Source organism: Crocuta crocuta, unplaced genomic scaffold (assembly GCF_008692635.1).
Source record: "Crocuta crocuta isolate KB4526 unplaced genomic scaffold, BGI_CrCroc_1.0 scaffold138, whole genome shotgun sequence".
NCBI classification, from domain to species: Eukaryota; Metazoa; Chordata; class Mammalia; order Carnivora; family Hyaenidae; genus Crocuta; species Crocuta crocuta.
In genome coordinates, this window is record NW_027532585.1 from 7,621,021 (window position 1) to 7,640,029 (window position 19,009).

The 19,009-nt window shown below is 38.1% G+C and overlaps 1 protein-coding gene across 6 annotated transcripts in view; it reads left to right on the forward strand.

Moving 5' to 3' along the window:
* DCLRE1A (DNA cross-link repair 1A) overlaps window positions 1-18,498 on the forward strand; it is a 20,936-nt gene extending 2,438 nt beyond the window's left edge. For 5 of the 6 annotated variants that reach the window (XM_077779555.1, XM_077779557.1, XM_077779554.1 and 2 more), the window contains 8 exons: window positions 1,643-3,334; window positions 4,906-5,039; window positions 6,532-6,650; window positions 9,518-9,658; window positions 11,202-11,347; window positions 12,150-12,304; window positions 16,539-16,680; window positions 17,928-18,498. In XM_077779555.1, the coding sequence (XP_077635681.1) occupies window positions 1,643-3,334; window positions 4,906-5,039; window positions 6,532-6,650; window positions 9,518-9,658; window positions 11,202-11,347; window positions 12,150-12,304; window positions 16,539-16,680; window positions 17,928-18,088 (2,690 nt within the window). In that variant the 3' untranslated portion in view covers window positions 18,089-18,498. The remainder of the gene's footprint in view (window positions 1-1,642; window positions 3,335-4,905; window positions 5,040-6,531; window positions 6,651-9,517; window positions 9,659-11,201; window positions 11,348-12,149; window positions 12,305-16,538; window positions 16,681-17,927) is intronic. The other variant, XM_077779558.1, reaches the window with a different exon arrangement.
* Window positions 18,499-19,009: the final 511 nt, after the last annotated feature.

Below are 19,009 nucleotides of genomic sequence, written 5' to 3' on the forward strand. Positions count from 1 at the left end.
TTAGTCAAGTCTTTTTTTTTTTTAATTAATTAATTTATTTTGAGAGAGCATGCACACAAGCAGAAGAGAGGCAGAGAGAAAGAGGGAGAGAGAATCCCAAGCGGGCTCCGCACTCCAGCATTGGGCTTGAACTCATGAACCATGAGACCATGACCCGAGCCGAAATCAAGAGTCGGGATGCTCATTTTGTGAGCCACGCACGTGCCCCTAGAGTCAAGTCTTCTAAATGTGATTATGTTGGATTTGTCATGGCATTGTACAGAAAGAAAAACTGGGAAGGAATCTCGGGTTTTTAAGATTCTAATTTAAAATGTGCCAAGTATAAATGAAGTAATGCTATGCTTTTATTATCTTTTAAGATACATAATGTCATGTTTAACGTAGGAAGTCCTACTTGGAGTATGTGAAGAATGGGTTATGATGATTTGTGTATTTCAAAGTTATCACATAACCATATATAGATTTCTAAATCTCAAAGAATTAAAATTCAGCAAAATAAAAATACTACTCAATATGGCTTATATGTTATGTATGAATCAGAAGACATTTTATTATTAACCTCCAGTTATTTTAAAGTACTGCATGAAGATGCAAAAGAACTTTAAAAAAAAATTGGTTTTAGCTTTTTTGATAAAGTGAATGCCTTATCAAATGCTGGTAATGTGCTTTAAAGTGGCTTGAAATTCAGAAATGGGAGCAGTGAGTGCCTCAGGGTGAAATGTCTTATGATGAAACACCTCAAAGAGGTCTTTCTTTTGGTTTTTCACTGCCTAAACTCCTTTGAATAGAATCTCAGATGGACTCTTCTTAAATTGAATTCTGTTCCATAACAAATACTTCAAGGAGGTGGTTTTAAATTAAGCAATGAGGTCTTCTAGTTTAATGTAACATCTTTTTGGGGTGGGAGAGGGGGGTCCTTTTTTTATATATAAACCTAGAAATTAACACATAAGGGGATTTGCCACGATGGTTTACAGAATCTTTCTCAATTATAATAGTGTGATGGGGAGTACTCTCCAGATTAGTATGAAAGCCTTCTTATTCACCAGTTTATCAAATTGAATTTCAAATCTTAGAATCTAAAATAGTCAGTGTATGAACAGCTGTTACTAATTAAGACTGTTAGTACTCTTATCCTATGCAGTATGAATATTAAAAAATGGACCCTAACTGGGTACTTTAGTTGTCCCAAATCCATGTTATTTGGTAAGATAAAAATTGGGGTAGAACTTTAGTTCTCTGGGAGACTTACTAGTCTTTTTCACTCTTTATTGCCTGAGCAGTAGTGGGCTATTCAGCACTGTAAATACCTCATGTAAAGCATGAACAGCATTTTGAAGGAGCTCATATTTGTGAGAGTTACTTGGGGTGGAGGCTGGGGGGAAGGTATTAGTCTTAGAATTTTTTTTTTTTAAAAAGATGATCTGAAAAGAAACTTTAAAAATATTTGATTTAAAAAGAATACCTAGCACCTTGGAAAACCATGCCAGATTATTTTTATTTTATGCAGGATCTTTTGATGGTATAAATAAAGATAGCTATGGTCCTAAGGCTTCAAAGTAGGACTGATTGCTTTTCACTTATGTGTGACTCTGTCTGTGCTTTGATCCACTATTACTTTTTACTTTGTTAAAATTTTCAGAGTGTCCTGATGGTCTTCTATGTACCTCCACAATTCCTTCTCATTTCAAGAGATACACTCACCTGCTACTGGCTCAGAGCAGAGCCAGCAATAGTCCTCTCAGCAGCCCACCACCTGCGTCAGGGGGTTGTTGCAGTGAGACTAATTCAGGCTTCCTCTGTAGCCTTGAGGAAAGATGGTCTTTGCATCAGAAACAAGCGGAAAACGTAAAAAATGTTTCAACTCCCCCCTCACCGGTGACACAATGCCTGAAGAAATCCCGGTCTCCCACTGAAACCAGTACAAAGATTTCTTCTTCTTGGACAAATCTCCAAACGTCCCAACAAACCCCGCGACTTCCAGAACGTGTTAATGATGACACACTGGTTGGAGTTGGTTTGCCTCTTGCTGAAGAATTAAGCAGCCAGAACAACTCAGAACGCACACCCTTGCCAGCACCAGAAAGTGACTTTAGCAGCTATGAAATCTCTTACTCTCCACTTCAAAGTGATGAGGAAATGTACGATCTAGATGAAAAGCTAGGTGATTCACAGCAGGAGCTGCTGTTCACCGAAAGCTCTAAAGATGGCAGCCTGGAAGGTGACACCAGCCCTACTTTGTTTCAGAGCCTCCATGGCTCCTCACTGAAAGACCAGCAGGAGAGTGGGCCCGACATGCCCCGCTTCTTAGCTCAGGACAGACATGAGGAAGCACTGTACAAATACAGCACGCTAACTGGTCCATCTCAGCTTCTTTTCCAGAATAACAGTATTACTTTGTGTGATGGCGGAACATACACTGGTGATGATTTTGTGTTGTTTCCATCGGCATTAGCAGAGGGCCTCACTTCCAGTTATCAAGCTGTCATGGCAAAACCTGGCCAGCCTAAATGTCAGTCAAATAAAAGGAAACAGGTCACTGAAGAATCAGCTGTTTGCAATCAGCTCTCCCTTCCATTACTTAATAGTGAAGTACCAAAAGCTTTTGAAAGCCAGGGAGAAGGGGATCGTTCTTTCCATCCAACCCAAGGTAAAATTAGAAAATCCTCAAGTAAGAACTTCAGTGGTAAGAACAGTGCTAACTGTACATGTGTCTGCGGAAAGGCATTAGGGGGTATACAGGGCAGTAAAGGTACAATTCCAAATACAGAGAAATCTAGTATGACTGCTGCAGCTGGGTCTCTGAAAATGTCGCCGTCTGGTCCAAAGTGTCCTGCGACACAGTCTTCTCCCAAGGTAATGAAACAAATGGATATAGGTGTTTATTTCGGGCTGCCACCCAAAAGAAAAGAAGACAAGTTGCTGGAGGGAAGCACAGTAGAAGGGCTGAACTTACATCCAGCTGTGAGTCCTAAGGAAAAGAGGTCCCGGCGGCGGCAGCAGCAGCGCAAAAGGAAAGCAGAAAGATCTTTAAGTGATTCAGAATTCGATGCGAAGAATTTAAGCGAGACGCCACCCTCTGTGGAATTTGAGCAGTCACCGCATCAAAGAAAGCGACCGAGAAAGTCAGATTCACTACAGGCAGGAGCACATCAGAAGAGGTCACATCACCTAATTAATGGGACAGAATCCGAAACCGTCAATTTAAGGAAGGATAAAGTCTTCAAAAAATCAGCTGGCGGCAGGCAGCAGAGAGGGAACACAAAAATCCCAGAGTCACCTAATGCAGGACAAGGAAGAAAAAAGACATGTCCATTCTATAAGAAAATACCTGGTAAGTTGAAATGCCAATGTTTAGTATATCTACAAAGAATTGACTTAAAATTTCATGTTTGTTCCCCAGGTTGTGTGTCTGTTTGTATAAACCAATTTGTATATGTATTCCTTTTGTTTTTTATGATAATTCATTGACCTGTAACTTTTGTTTTGCCTTCTTCCATGCTTTTGCCCCATTCAATGCAGCAAACTTTTATTAAATGTAAATCTATAGAAATATCTATGTACAGGATACTATACTAGTAGATGGATATTACAGATTTGACACAGGTGAGTAAAGGTCCACTTCATATGGAAGGGGGGAAGCCTCCCTCTGTAAGGAGTTATGATAAAAACAGTCTCTATGCACTGAAGAGAAATACAGAGTGCTACATAGCCTCACTGACAGAAAATTAACAAATTGCATAGGTCATAATCAATGTCAAATAGTTTTAATCCACATCATGACTTAGTTTCTCAGCCTTTTCATATTTTATAACTCTCAGTGCCTTCGTAAGTGAATACACAGTATTCAAAATACTTCAAAAATATGTAGTAAAATGAATTTTATTATCGAAGAAACCAGTAGCTCTTCTGAAGAGAATATAAAACTGCCAGAATATATCTGGTTTCAGAAAGATTTTTAAAGTGCTTTGATGTTCCCGATCTGTAATTCGAAATGTTTATGTAGGGAATAGCATTTATATACATGATAGCACCAGTTTTGTCTTTAATGATTCCTGTGATGCATTTTTTTTTTTTTTTTTTTTTTTTAAGTCACAGTGATTTTTGAAGTNAGACTAGCGTGCCACATGTGGATAAGCCTCAGTGGGATCATGAAGCTATGCTTCACACTCATCCCAATCCACACACTTGGCTATTTCTTTCGTGAACATTTTTCAGAACACCTCAACCATTTCTCTTTATTGCTCCTCTCAGTAGCCTTTTTGGGGCATTTTTTAAAAAGATTTTATTTTTAAGTAACCTCTGCATCCATTTGTAGGGCTTGAACTCACAACCCTGAGATCAAGAGTTACATGCCGACTCAGCCAGCAGGCACCTAGAATTTATTTTCTCATTTCCCTTCTTCCTCCCATCCCCCACGGTGAAATTCGAATACTATACACATGCTGTTCATCTGTTATTGTATGTGGCCCTTTGGAGCGCCTCAGCCACTGTAACATGTAAGATTACTTGAGACTTCAACCATGTTTGCCCCCAGTATCCATTGCCAGAATAGAATAAAATAACAAGAAAGTAGCATTTTCCTTTTGCTGTTTTGTAGAAGTAAAAGATTTTAAGTCAGGAAAACAAAGAAATAATTGGTTTGTCGCTTAGCATTTTAATTTCTTTTGGTACAGTTATTCACTAAAAAAACAAGGCCAACGTTGGGTTATTTACTAGAAAGTCTCAAGAATTATTTTCATTTCTAGTATCCGCTCTTGCTGAATTTATGTGGCATAAGTTTTTAGGTTATAAAGCTCAGTTGGCCTCAAGTTGGTTAGAAGGTTGGATCTAGTTGCATTCCAATTGAGTATCTTTCACCCCGGCAGCTATTGCTCAAGTAGCTGTGTGCTCTTTTCATGACAGGGACTGGCATTACAGTTGATGCCTTCCAGTATGGACTGGTCGAAGGTTGCACAGCCTATTTTCTCACACATTTTCATTCTGACCATTACGCCGGATTGTCTAAAAACTTCACCTTCCCAGTTTATTGCAGTGAGGTAAGTTTTAGTATTCTAAACTCTGAATGTATGGGATGCAGCAAATTTCTAAGTAATGTGGTTGAAAAGAGTAATTAACATTGTAAGATCTGTCATCCTACTAGAAAAGCCATGAGAAAACAGATTCCACATTAAGATTCTAAAATTAAATGAGTTATTGTCAATCGTTACAATAGCGTTTTTTTTAAATGCTTTATTATTCAGAAACCGTAAACTACTTCACAGTGCACTAAAACACCTAGGTTTCATCCTAGTGTTGAATGAGTAGTTAATGAGTACCTACAAAGGCATTCAAGACAAAATACCTAACTTCAAGGCACTCATGGCCTTCAGTGGACACTTTCCCAAATACACTGTGTTGGGGTGGTAGAAAACTGAGCAGAATGTAGGAGAAAGTGCTTTACAGTGTCCCAGGCCAAGGTCAGAGAAAGTTTCCTGGTGGAAGAGATACCTTGAATTAATTATTAAAAGGTGACTATTTTAGGGGTGCCTGGGTGGTTCACTCAGCTAAGCATCTGACTCCTGATTTCAGTTCAAGTCATGATCTCAGGGTTGTGAGATCGAGCCCCATATCAAACTTTGTCAAAGCAGGTTTGGAGACTGCTTAAGATTCTCTCTCCATCTACCACTCATGTATCTCTCTCTCTCTCTCAAAGAAAGAAAGAGAGAGAAAGAAAGAGACTATTTTAATGCCTACTACTAAGGGATTTGGCTAGAATTTGATTTAATCCTCATTCTTGAATTAACCTCTTTTTTCAGTTTTTTTTTTTTCATTTATTTTTGAGAGAGAGAGAGAAAACATGAGTGGGGAAGGGACAGAGAGAGAGGGAACAAGGATCTGAAGCAGGCTCTATGCCTACAGCAGTGAGCCCAAATGGAGCTCAGACTTACAAGCTGTGAGATCATGTCCTGAGCCAAAGTCAGACACGCAACCAACTGAGCCACCCATGCGCCCCTAACCTCTTTCCATTAATGAGGCAACTCGGGCTGGGAGAGGGGTTAAATGATGTGCCCCAAGGCATAGAGCTAATAATGGCAGAGCCAGAATTTGAATGCAGGCCTGTCCGATTCCAGAACCAGGTGGAAGAGAGAGGAGAGGGCATTCTAGGTAGAGAGTAGAGTTTGTATAAGGGCACACACACCTTAGAGAGATTGACCCGTCCCAGGCACTTCAGATAACTCAGAATGGCTAGCCGTGACATAGGGAATAACAGAAGATAAACCCACAGAAATGAGCAGGGGCCGGCTCACAAGGGGTTTTGTTTGTCTTCCGGGGGTGAGGGACTTTGCACGGATAGGGAGAGCCAGTGACAGTGTTTAAACAGAATTGCGACAGTCATTTTAGGAAGTTTTTTTCTGGTATTCTGGAGGGTTTCCATGAATATTAGTGGGGGAGCAGGGAGACTAAGATACTTGGTTCTAAACTAGATGTGAAACAGAAGACTTATCTAGTGTTTTGCTGTGTCAGCAATATGTGCGTTCTGTTTTGCAGATAACTGGCAATTTGTTGAGGAGCAAACTTCACATGCAAAAGCAATACGTCCATCCTCTGCCGATGGACACCGAATGTATAGTAAATGATATAAAAGTTGTTTTGCTTGATGCTAATCAGTAAGTATTAAAGTCACCTTAAGGCTGGCCTATTTTTTAAAATATTTTTTAAAAAATTAGTATATCTATTTAAGAATTTTTTATTGGAACTAATGTGATTGCTCTTTTTATAAACTTGAGTAAAACATGTTTCTCCTTTTGGAAAAACAACAACAACAATGTACCTGATTATGGAATCAGAGATTAAATATAGTGAGATCCTTTAAATGTTACCTAACCCATTTTTAATGCTGCTTAAATTACTGTGCTTGATATATGACATCCCTCTTATTTTTTTAAAAAATATTTTATCATGTTGCTGCTGTTTTGAAGAGATAACCTTTTGCCATATTCTTTATTTTTTTTTAATTTTTTGCCATTTTCTTTAATATCATTTATATAAGTTAACAGATTGTACTCCATTCAGATACTAGAGAATTTTTTTTCCCTTTTAAGAAATTCTTCAAGCTTTTGATACTAAAGGCTTGGAAAATTTTTTCTTGGAAATGGTTTCCCTTTTTCCCTCTCTTTGTTGGTNTACTCTCAACCACACTTCCTTCTACTTTTCATACAATGTTAGCCTTGTGTACCTTAGAGATCATAGATGCTTAGAGAATTAAAATTGAGACTAGCTCTCCAAAAATACAGACCCATGCTCCATCTTCAGGTTGCCTTTTACTTCTTGTCTGCCAACTTCTGTTTCTTTTTTTAATCACCAATTATGACAACTCAAGTTCTGATTTTTTAAAGTCAACTTTATTAGGTATAATTTATATAAACAGCCATTTTAAGTGTTTGCAGAATTTTGACAAAAATACCCACCCATGTAATGCCCACCACAATAAAAAGAGAGGACATTTTCCCCACCCTAAAAGGCTTCCTTATGGTCCTTCTCAGTCAATTCCCAACTGACTCTGGCCCATGGAACCATTGATCTCTTTCCTATCACTATGGGTTAGATTTGTCTTTCATTTCCTGCACCCTAGGGATTCAGCTAAATGAAATCGCATAGTATCTACTCTTTTGCATCCAGCTTCAGTCCTTCATCATGTTTTTGAGATCCATTCATGCTGATGTGTGTATCCGTAGTTTGTTCCTTTTTATTGCTGAGTGTTACCAGTTGCATGGGCACACTACAATATCTTTATTCACCTCTTGACGGACAACTGATTTTTGTTAATTGACCTTGTATCCTGAGACCTTGCTAAACTCGCACATTAGCTGTAGTCAGTTTTTTGTAGATTTGTAGAAATTGTCTGCATGTATGTTCACGTCATCTGCAAGTATAGACCGTTTTGTTTTACTTCTTTCCATTCAGAGTGCTTTTTTTCCCTCTTGTTTTTGTTCCTGGCTCAGACCTCTCAGTAGTGAGAGCAGAGGTGCTGCCTTGTTCCTGACCCTAAGAAGAAAGCTTTTGGTCTTTCTCATTGAGCTTGATGTTGGCAATAGGTTTTTCATAAATGCCTTTGTATGAGGTTGAGGAAGATGCCCTCTGTTCCTGGTCTACAGTTTGTCATCATGAATGGGTATTGAATTTTGTCACATGCTCCTTCACCCACTGGGACAATCATATAACTTTTCTCCTTTATATTGTTAACGGGGTAAATAATCATGATGGGTTTTCCGAATGTTAAACCAGCCTTGCATTCCTTGGATAAACCACACTTAATCTTCATGGATTATCCTTTTAACAATATATATTGCTGGATTTGACATGCCAGATATTGTGTTAGAGACTTCTGTGTCTGGTTTTCATAATGGATGTTAGTCTGTAGTTGTTGTTCTTTGTTGTTGTTGTTTTTTATTTATGTTTTTGTCTGGCTTTGACATTAGGGTAATGATGGCCTCGTGAAGTATTCCTTCCTCCTCTATTTTCTGAAAGATGTTGTGTATATTGGTATTATTGGTATTCTTTCCCAGGCTTGGTATTATTATTATTGATAATATTGGTATTATTTCTTTCCCAGTTCAGTTATTCATCTGAAGTTTTAGGGCAGAAAGCTAAGGGGAAGTTTTTAATTACAAAAGTAATTATGTCCTACTTCTTCCTAAAATTCAAAACTAAAGTTCCACGTGTTTGGGCAGTAATTTCCAAGTCCCAGTATGTCAGGTCATCCCCAAGTCTACCGTGGCTCACTAGGAGGACCCACGGGACTCAGAAAAGCTGTCGTACTCATGGTTATGGTGAAAGGATTCAGATTAAAATCAGCAAAGGGAAAAGGCAAACGGGGGCAAAGTCCAGGAGAGACCAGGCCCAAGTTTCCAGGTGCCTTCTTCTAGCGAGTGGCACAGACATACTTAGTTCTCCCAGCAATCAGGTGTCACCACACACGCAAAGCCTGGCCGAGCTGGGAAGCTCATCGGAGCCTGGAGTCCAGCCAGGGCTTTTATCAAGCGTCAGTCATGTGTACATGCAGCACCCACGTGACTTGCCTCGGCTACTCAGACCCCAGCCCCAGAGAGCAAAAACAGGTATTCACCATAGATAACACTGTTAGCATAGACTCTCCGGTCCAGCTAGCCACACGTGGCCCCGTGCATCAGGCCCACAGAGCACTCTTACCAGGCAGAATATTCCCAGAGCTCAGAACTCATCTCTCAAGGGCCAGCCAAAGACTAATCCTAAAGACAGGTCTTAGGGGGGGAAGTGTGGAGTTTGAACAAACCTGGCCTGCTGAATTAATCCTTTTCTGCACCCGGATTTCTTTTTTTTTTTTTTTCATGATATAAACTTTGCTAAAGTGAAAATGCTACATTTCCTCTGTAGTGCAGTGCTGTGCCGAGCCATCAGCTGCTAGAGCGTCTTCACCCGCTGATAATGAATGAGTGCTCTTCCTTTGGCTTCCGTGCACATGTTAACAATATTCCTTCGAAATGTTTGTGTTCAGCTGTCCAGGTGCTGTCATGATCCTGTTCTACCTTCCTAATGGTAAAGTCCTATTACACACCGGAGACTTCCGAGCACACCCCACCATGGAACGTTCTCTTCTCGCGGGCCAGAAAGTCCACACGCTTTACTTAGATACAACGTAAGAGAGGCTTTGCTTGTATGCTTCCTTTTCCCACTGACAGTATTTGCCCCGTATATCATGAATAATCTGCACAGTTGCTTAGGCAATCAAAATGATGGCTTATTATCAATTACTATCCTAACTATTTATTAGAGAAATGCCGTTTGAAAAAATACATATTTGCTGGAGAACAAGTTTGAGGTGACCTAGTCCTAACCAGCTGTGACTCAATTTTTTCTATTTTGTAATTTCCTTTTGAAAATATGGTTTATGTGAGAATCCTGTTACTGAAACAAGGAAGAGAAAGTGGAGGACAAACTCTAGGAAACACTCTTTTATTTTTCCACAGCACCTATGTAACTAGTAAGTATAATTGTGGAGAAGAAACAGAAGCCAAAATGCGATTCTGTTTCAGAATATTCAAAATTCTTGTTCATTTGTCCAAAATGTAATTCTTAAGCGACAACCCTGAATTCCTAAATGTTGTATAAACATAATGGCACCAGCCATTTTTTATTATATATTAAAATACCTCATCATTTTGTTAGAATTTAATTATATCAACTATTTCAACCTTTTTCAAGAAGTGAGTTCGTATGGCATATTTTAATAAAAGATGGCCTTTCCACATCCAGTTTTCTAACACTATAGCTAATTTTTCCATTTTTAAAAAATTTCTTAATACTTGAAACACTAGATAAGTTAAGAAAATGATATGTAAAAAACCCACCTTTTTTGTTACTTAGTTTTGCTCTACATAGAATTCTGAATTTCTTTGTGAGTTTTTTTATCCCTAAAAAGTGACCTAAGTCACTTAAGACACCTAAGTGTCTTCTCTATTATTATGGCTGACCAACGCAAACAATTTTAAAATGGGGAAAAATATGTTTCTTTGATGTTCGTACTTTATGACTTTTTTTAAGTAAAAAAAGTGCTTAATTTTCATTCCAAGTAGAGACAACTAGCTAGTGGTCTGAGGGTTAATTTTCCATTTGGTGTTACTGTATTGAGGTAGACCCAACCAGATCTGTAGTATTTTTATAATACTGTACATATTTCTGTATCTCCTCAGAAGAGCAGATGACCATGTGAATATTCACTGTCTGATTTAAAACTACTTCAGTACATTCATATTTGGTTTCATCATTTTAATTTTTAAACGAAATCAGAATTCTTTAGTTCAGAGATAACCCCTGTCACTAGTATTTTCTTTGATAGTGATTGGGGTTAAAACAAAAAAGCTGCTGAGGTTTATCATTCACAGCTAAAATAGCAGGTCGGCTTAAGCAGTCCTTGAAGAAAAACAGGCAGTTTCTTTATACAGGGGGGATAAAAGAAACATGAAAAAGATACATTGAAGATGCAGAACCCCAACAAAAATGAGCCCCGGCCCTTCACAAGCATTTTAACCATCGACAGTGACAGAACCGCAGGGGTGTTAATATGTTACGCTGCTGCTGTCCGTACGCTTGCTAAAGCTTGCTTTCTAGAACAACATCCAGCTTAATGCTCAGGCTTTCTTGTTGCTCATTTAATAAGTGCTGTATTTAACATATTACAGATACTGCAGCCCTGAATACTCCTTCCCATCTCAGCAAGAGGTTATCCAGTTTGCCATCAACACGGCCTTTGAGGCAGTAACTCTAAACCCACGTCTTCTTGTTGTCTGTGGCACTTACTCTATTGGAAAAGAGAAAGTCTTTCTAGGTGGGTGGTAGCTGTATCTAATTTACATTAATATATTATAAAGATCAGATTCTCTTTTGCATAAAGCCCCTTCAGTCTGGGTGCTTGCACTCAATACTTCTTTCCTGAAACGGTGCACTATTACCTTTGAAGTTGAAGAAAAATTTGATAGAGTTGGATTCATTTAAACTCTGAAAGGCTTCACTTAACGGAAACACTTGAGAAGTGTGTTTGCAGTAGCCTTTACACGTATACAGTGTTTACAAAGCAAATGTCCCTGCTACCTATGTTAGTATTTCAGTGAACTTTGAAAATTTACTCCTGCATAACTGTATCTCTGCACTCTTTGAAGATAACCATCAATTAATTGCTTTAGAGAACAGTTTTCATTTTTGTACATCAGTGATTTCTGGATATGTAAATGTAGTTTGTCCAGATGGCATTAGACTATTTTGCAAAATGCTTGGCATTTCTTCCTAATTATGGTCGCTTCACGGCAAACATTAAGATATGAAGTGACAAAGCCGGAGATTTAACTCCTCCAACTTTGGTTCCTTCTTTTCCTCTACCCCTGTCTCTACATCTCAATTTTTAAATACTAGGTCCTAAAAATAAATTCTTTGGCTTTCTCACAGTTTTTACTTCATACAGTTAACCAACAAAATAATGCTGTGTTTTTGAGATATTAAAAATGTGAACGTTTTGAATTTTTTTTTTTTTTTCCTTTTGGTAAATTCTTATTTTAAATTTTGATTAGGTTGTAACTTAATTTTTTTTCACAAGCTCTCATTTTACTATTTTTAACCTTTTCCTTTGCCTATAGCCATTGCTGATGTTTTAGGTTCAAAGGTGGGCATGTCCCAAGAAAAATATAAAACCTTACAGTGCCTCAACATCCCAGAACTTAACTCCCTCATCACTACAGATATGTGCAATTCCCTGGTTCACCTTCTCCCAATGATGCAAGTTAACTTTAAGGTAAGCATTCATGAGATGTCTTTTTAGAATGAACTAGAAAAGGCAATACAGTGATTATAAACTGGACTCCCATTTTACTTGCATTTAACTTAGAGGAATTAGAATGGAGTCCTAGTAAACTTTGCCCTAGAAGGTCTTCTAAGTGGAGTTTACAGTGTTTTTATTTTGTGTGTGTGTGCACGCAACTGTACAGGGTAATTCATATGCCCTAGGAACTAGAGAACTATCATAAAAGAAATAAAAATAGAAAAGTATGCAACTATCTCATCATTTACACCTTCTGTTTTTAAGATTGTTTTCCATTTCTATCCAGTGAGTGGAGCAATGAATGGAGAATTCTAAGAGTTCTTACTTGTCTTAAGGTCTATTCTGTATTAATATTAAACCCCTGTAACACTGATATATTTTGGAAATTAACCTGCTGTGAGGATTAAGTGCAACAGCGGAAGTGCATTCAAAGAGGATGTTCTAGTGTTAGTTCTGAGGTAGAGACTAAGAGACAGAAGATATGACCTCACTCTGATTTGGGGGACTTACTTGTCAGGTTTATTCATATACTAAGTTTCATTCCATTTACCAGCATTTTGATACCTAGCAATGGAATACATCAGAACTGTGTATTAAAAATAGATAAGAACATAATGTATACACACAAAAAATGTTTTTCACTTTTGTTCACATGTTCATGAAGTAACATTTGTGGAGCTTTTTGAAATAGCTTAGGATGTTAATTGCTGAATCTGTCTTATAAACAATAAAACTTACCCTATATTAAGAAAATGAGGGGCATCTAGGTGGCGTCCGACTCTTGGTTCCAGACCAGGTCATGACCTCACAGTTCGTGAGATTGAGCCCCTCGCTGGGCTCTGCGCTGACAGTGCGGAGCCTGCTTGGGATTCTCTCTCTCCGTCTCTCTGCCCCTCCTCTGCTTGCTTGCTCTCTCAAAAATATAAACTTAAAAAAATTAAAAATTAAAAAATTAAAAAAAAAAAGAAAATGACTATTTTACTTCTATCCCTGGAATAAGGAAATTGTAACTGGTGTAACTATTCCTTTGTTCATGAGATTAAGGCAGAATTTTCATGGTCTGTTTTCCCAAGTATATAATTCATTAAAAAAAATTCAGGGATACTCAAGTCAGACTTCTGTCCCTTTAAAGTCATCTTTGGAAACATTTGAAATTTGGGAGGCATCTAATGTGTGTGGATTAATGAGATATCATTGATTATTCATAAAGTGAACATTGATATCTTGAGGATGGGATGGCATGTTTTTATTATTTTTATCTTACAGTTTTATTTCTCACTATTGTAGTTTGTTCCCTTTGAACAAATGACCCATTTAGGAGGATAATAAGGGTGGGAGAGTCAGAGTTTTATAGAAATGAGGGAGTAGAGCATTTCATGAAAGAGTTTCTAAAGGTACCCTGTGCTACATGGAGGTCATGTAAGGAAAGAACGGCAATTTGGCAATTAGAGCCTGTGGGGTGACCTGCACAAGAACATTTAAGTGAAGTGACATTGGAGGAGGCCAGGTGGTAGAGGGCAAAGGAAGGAATAAGAAGGGCTTAGGATGGAATGAGGAGGTATGAACGGCCAAATGAATGAAAAGATATACAAATGGCCTAAAAAACATGAGAAAAGAGGATCATCATTGATCAGGAAACTGTAAATCAAAACCACAGTGAGCTGCCACTTCATACTCCCTGGGACAGTGGTAATAAAGAGAGAGACAATGTCATTTGTTAGTATATGGAGAAACTGGAACCCTCACTTATTGCTTATGAGATGATTAATGGTGCAGCTGCTTTGGTAAACAGTGTGATGATTCTTGAAAAGTTAAACATGGGGTGATGATATGACCAGCTAATCTTAGGTGTATGCCCAAGAGAATTGAAAGGTGTATGTCCACACAAAGGCTTCCACACAAACATTCACAGCCACATTATTCGTAATAGCAAAAAAGTGGGAACAACTCAAATATCCATCAAATGATGAACGGATAAACAAAATGCACCATATCTATCAAATAGGAATGTTATCCAACTACAAAAAGGAATGAATTAATGAATTAATAATATATGCTACAGTGTAAATGAGCCTTGGCAACATTATGCCAAGTGAAAGAAATCAGACACAAAAGGCTACATATTATGTGATTCCAGTTATACGAAATGTCCTCAGGAGGATTATAATGGAAACTTAGCTATCTATCCATAACTTAAACTTTTTTGTGGGGAGGCAGCACCTGGGTGCCTCAGTCAGTTAAGCATTCTACTTCAGCTCAGGTCATGATCTCGCGATTCATGGGTTCAAGCCCCACGTTGGGCTCAGAGCCTGGAGCCTGCTTCAGGTTCCGTGTCTCCCTCTCACTCTGCCCTTTTCCACTACTGTTCCATCTCTCTCAAAAATAAATAAACATTAACAAAAAATTCAAAGGGGCACCTGGGTGTCTCAGTCGGTTGACCTTCCAACTCTTGGTTTTGGCTCAGGTCATGATCTCACGGGTTCAAGCCCCACATCAGGCTCTGTGCTTGCAGAACCTGCTTTGGATTCTGTGTCTACCTCTCTCTGCCCTTCATGTTTTGTCTCTCTTTCTCTCAAAATAAATAAACTTGAAAAAAAAAGACAACTGTTTCTTTAAAAAATATTTTAAAAAATGAATCCTTTGTGAAAAGGTCAATCAGTAAGGCTTTTAGTTATCAATGGTATAATACATGATGGGAATTAGAAGGTTAAGAAAGGGCACATGGTTTCCATTTTTAAAAAAGATCTGTACAGTGGGTTTTATTGACCATCTCCCTGCCAGGCTATAAGCTTCCAGTACGCGAAGGCCGTGTCTCTGACCCACCACTCTGGCACCATGACCTGGCCAAATACTGGAGCAGATATTATTTAGATGAGGGGCTAAGTAGATGGATGCATGGATTTGTCTTTGTTTTCTTCAGAACTTTCCACCAGCACTCTTTTATACTACTTTAGTAGCTCAGAGAATGTATGATTAAGAAAGAAAAGGAAGAGCTTTAGAAATCCAAGATGACACCATGTGCAGTTGAGATTTTTTATTTTTTTTACATAAAACTGGATTGTATTATAAATTCACACTAACTCCTTGACACTGTGGGTTTTGTCTTAAGACCAAAAATATTAGACTTTTGGTATCTCTTGTCCCATGACTCTTTTTATTTGGATTTTTCTTATCTTTCAAAGATTGAATTTTGGTCACTGATTGTCATATTTCATCAAATGTCCTCATTTATGATGACTTTAGTTTGGAAAATTCTACTCAAGATTTCTTAGGGAAGCACAGTGCTTCCAATCATAACAGCATGAAAAGTATCGAAAGCATTCTAGTTCATGTTTAAAGAGTGAAAAGGAGTAAAGCCCTGGAGAAGAGTGCCTTTGAAATGTGCATGTTGAGTATGAAGCCGGTCATAGCATTGTGTCCACTCTCTATCTGTCCGTCGGTCCTCCGTTGTGCATACACATGTGGATATGTTTGGCTCGCTGTTTCCCAGTGTCAGTATTAGATTCTCTAACAGGGATACTTAGATGCTATTATCCCCAGCATCCTCGCCGTATATTCACTATCCTCATAATAGTAGGACTTGGAGTTTTTTTCTATTCTTTTTTTTTTTTTTGGTAGCTATCTGATAGGTCATCCTTAAATACATAACTCTTATGTTTAAAGTTGCTTCATCTAATAAGTCAGGCAGAGAAGGACAAATATCATATGTTTGCACGTATAAGAGGATTAGGAGGAACTTAACTGAGGACCATGGGGGAGAAGAAGGGGGGAAATGGTGGGGGAAAGGGAGAGAGGCAAACCATGAGAGACTCTTGAATGCTGAGAAACAAACTGAGGACTGATGAGTGTGTGGGGGAGGGGAGAGATGGGCATGGAGGAGAGCACTTGTGGGGATGAGCACTGGTGTTATATGGAAACCAATTTGACAATAAACTATTTGTAAAAAAAATTAAAAAAAATAAAGTTGCTTCATCTTATTTTCAGACTGTACTTAAGCTTGTTTAGATAAGGGGAAAAGTTTGTTTTTTTGTTTTTTGTTTTTAGTGATTTTGATTTTCTTTTTTTGGAAGTATGGCTTGAGGTTATTGCAAATCAATGTTTGCCAGGTGCCAACTTGGTGAGTCTGTGCCAGCGTGATCGTTCTGTTTCCTTCCGCATAACCCACCTTCATGGACCATTCAATAAATATCCTATTTTTATTTAACAGGCTTTACAGAATCATTTGAAGAAGTGCGGTGGAAAATATGATCAGATTTTGGCTTTTCGACCTACAGGATGGACACATTCTAACAAGTTAACTAGTATAGCAGACATTATTCCCCAGACCAAAGGAAACATTTCAATATACGGTATAATTATTACATTTCTTCACTGTTAATATCTGTTATTACATTTTTAAAAAGAGCTGTGAAAATAAGATCCAAGAAAAACAGGCACCTGGGAGTCTTTAGTAATCGAGTTTCAGGGCCCCTGGGTGGCTTAGTTGGTTAAGTGTCTGACTCCGGCTAAGGTCACGATCTCACAGTTTTTTGGTTCGAGCCCCGCATCGGGCTCAGTGCTGACAACTCAGAGCCTGGAGCCTGCTTTGGATTCTGTGTCTCCCTCTCTCTCTCTCTGCTTTGCCCCACTTGCACTCTGTCTCAAAAAGAAATAAACATTAAAAAAAAAAAAGGTTTAAAAAAATCAAGTTTCAAATTGCTCTACATTCTCTACAGCTGTGTCTTTAGTCCATTATAAACTGAAAGAAAGGAGCGTGTTAGGAGTGCACGGGCATTGGTAACACAGATCGTCCCGTTTGCGGGGCCGGTACTGTGGGGGAGACCACAGCCATCACTTGTGACGTAGGCATTCAGGTGCCACTGTCAGGCTGTCAGCAGGAAGACTGGATTAGATGCCATGACAGCAAGAGGGACAGATTTGACTCATTTTTGTCATTTCTTGGAGGATGTTTACTCTTGTCCTCAGAAATTGCTTACTGTAATAGTGGCTGATGGAAACATTTTTGATGTCACTAGACTAGTGACTTAATTTCAGTCCCTGACGACTCTAGTTAAGTCCAGGCAGGACCCTTTCTCCCTTTCTCTGTGGTACTTGGTCTTCAGCAAAGACAAAAGGATTTTTAGGATTTGATTTTTACTGTTACATTTTTTGCTTATTTTTTACGTGTGCAAAGCTTGGGGACTGGAATCTGCTTACTTGCTCAGGAAACCAAGAGTCTTCTTGCTGGCTGCTCTTCAAATTTTATTCATTTTTTTCCAGAATTTTCCTGAAACACATAGCTGAATGAAGTGCTTAAGGAGAAGAATTATTTAAAAAGAAAGCCTAATTAAAAATAAGAATCTATAGAAATACGTATTAAGAGTCTACATAGAAATGCAATAGAATTTTTTAATGTTCAAAGTTTCTATATCATTTTAATCTCTATTATCCATAAAAGTTGTTAATACTTTTTTTTTTATCAGCAATAAAGCACCAAGAAGTTTTTGGCAAAAATACTCTGGATTACTTTCATTTTTTATTTTACTTTGGGCTTGTGTGGGGTTTTGTTTTAATAGTTTGATTTTTCATAGGCAGTATCTTTTCTTTTGTGTTGCAGGAATCCCTTACAGTGAACACAGCAGCTACCTGGAAATGAAGCGTTTTGTTCAGTGGCTGAAGCCCCAGAAAATCATACCTACCGTGAATGTTGGCACTTTGAAATCCAGGAGCACAATGGAGAAATATTTCAAAGAGTGGAAGTTGGAAGCCGGATATTGATATTACCGGAAAGGACTCAGAGCTAGTCAAGTAACTTACATATAGCTCATTACTAGTTAAATCTTCAGTGATATGAAACACACTTTATACAAAAAACCTCATGAAGGCTGCACATATAAATTGTTTTTCTCATTTACGTTTGAACAGCGTGTTCATGGTGCCCAGTGCCGAGTGTCTCCACATCATCAGTAGTGATGGAGCCTGGCCTTGACCAAGAGCCCTTGATCCTTGCTCCCCCCACGGAAGCAGGTACACCCTGTATCCAGCCTCAGGAGAGGCAACAATGGCAGCCTTAGGGGCCAAACTATGCATGATAGTGGATAAACGAAATTGAAAGCATTACATAGAAGTAATTTTGTATCTTTAAAATTATTTAATATGGGGCATATTTTTATGAAATAACTTTTATGTGATATGAATACTTAAATAAAAAATTAATCTTAAATTTGCCATAGTGTCTTTTGGTTTTTTAGATTTGTAACTGTGATGTTCATACAGTTTTATAAAATTTCAATGAAAATAATTCACCATTCACTCTAAAGAAGATGATTCAAAGAGCCTAGGTAGTCACCCTATAAAGGATGGCGAAAAGTATGTATCTGAACTGTTTACTCAAGGCATCAGATTACTAGAAATTCAGGTTATAGTGTTTTTTTTAATGAGATTATATAATTTATTTATGAATCTTGATCTCTCCAACACAGACGAAGTAGCTGATCCAAAATGAAAATTTGGGGCAGGCCAATTCATGTTCAAAATGTTTTCATGTTCAAAATGTTTTAAAAAATAAGAAAACAGCAAGTATAATGAACGTATGTATGTGGGTGTATGTGTATTCTCACATTATCTTTTTTTTTTTTAATGTTTATTTAGTTTTGAGAGAAAGAATGAGAACAGGGAAGGGTCAGAGAGAGAGGGAGA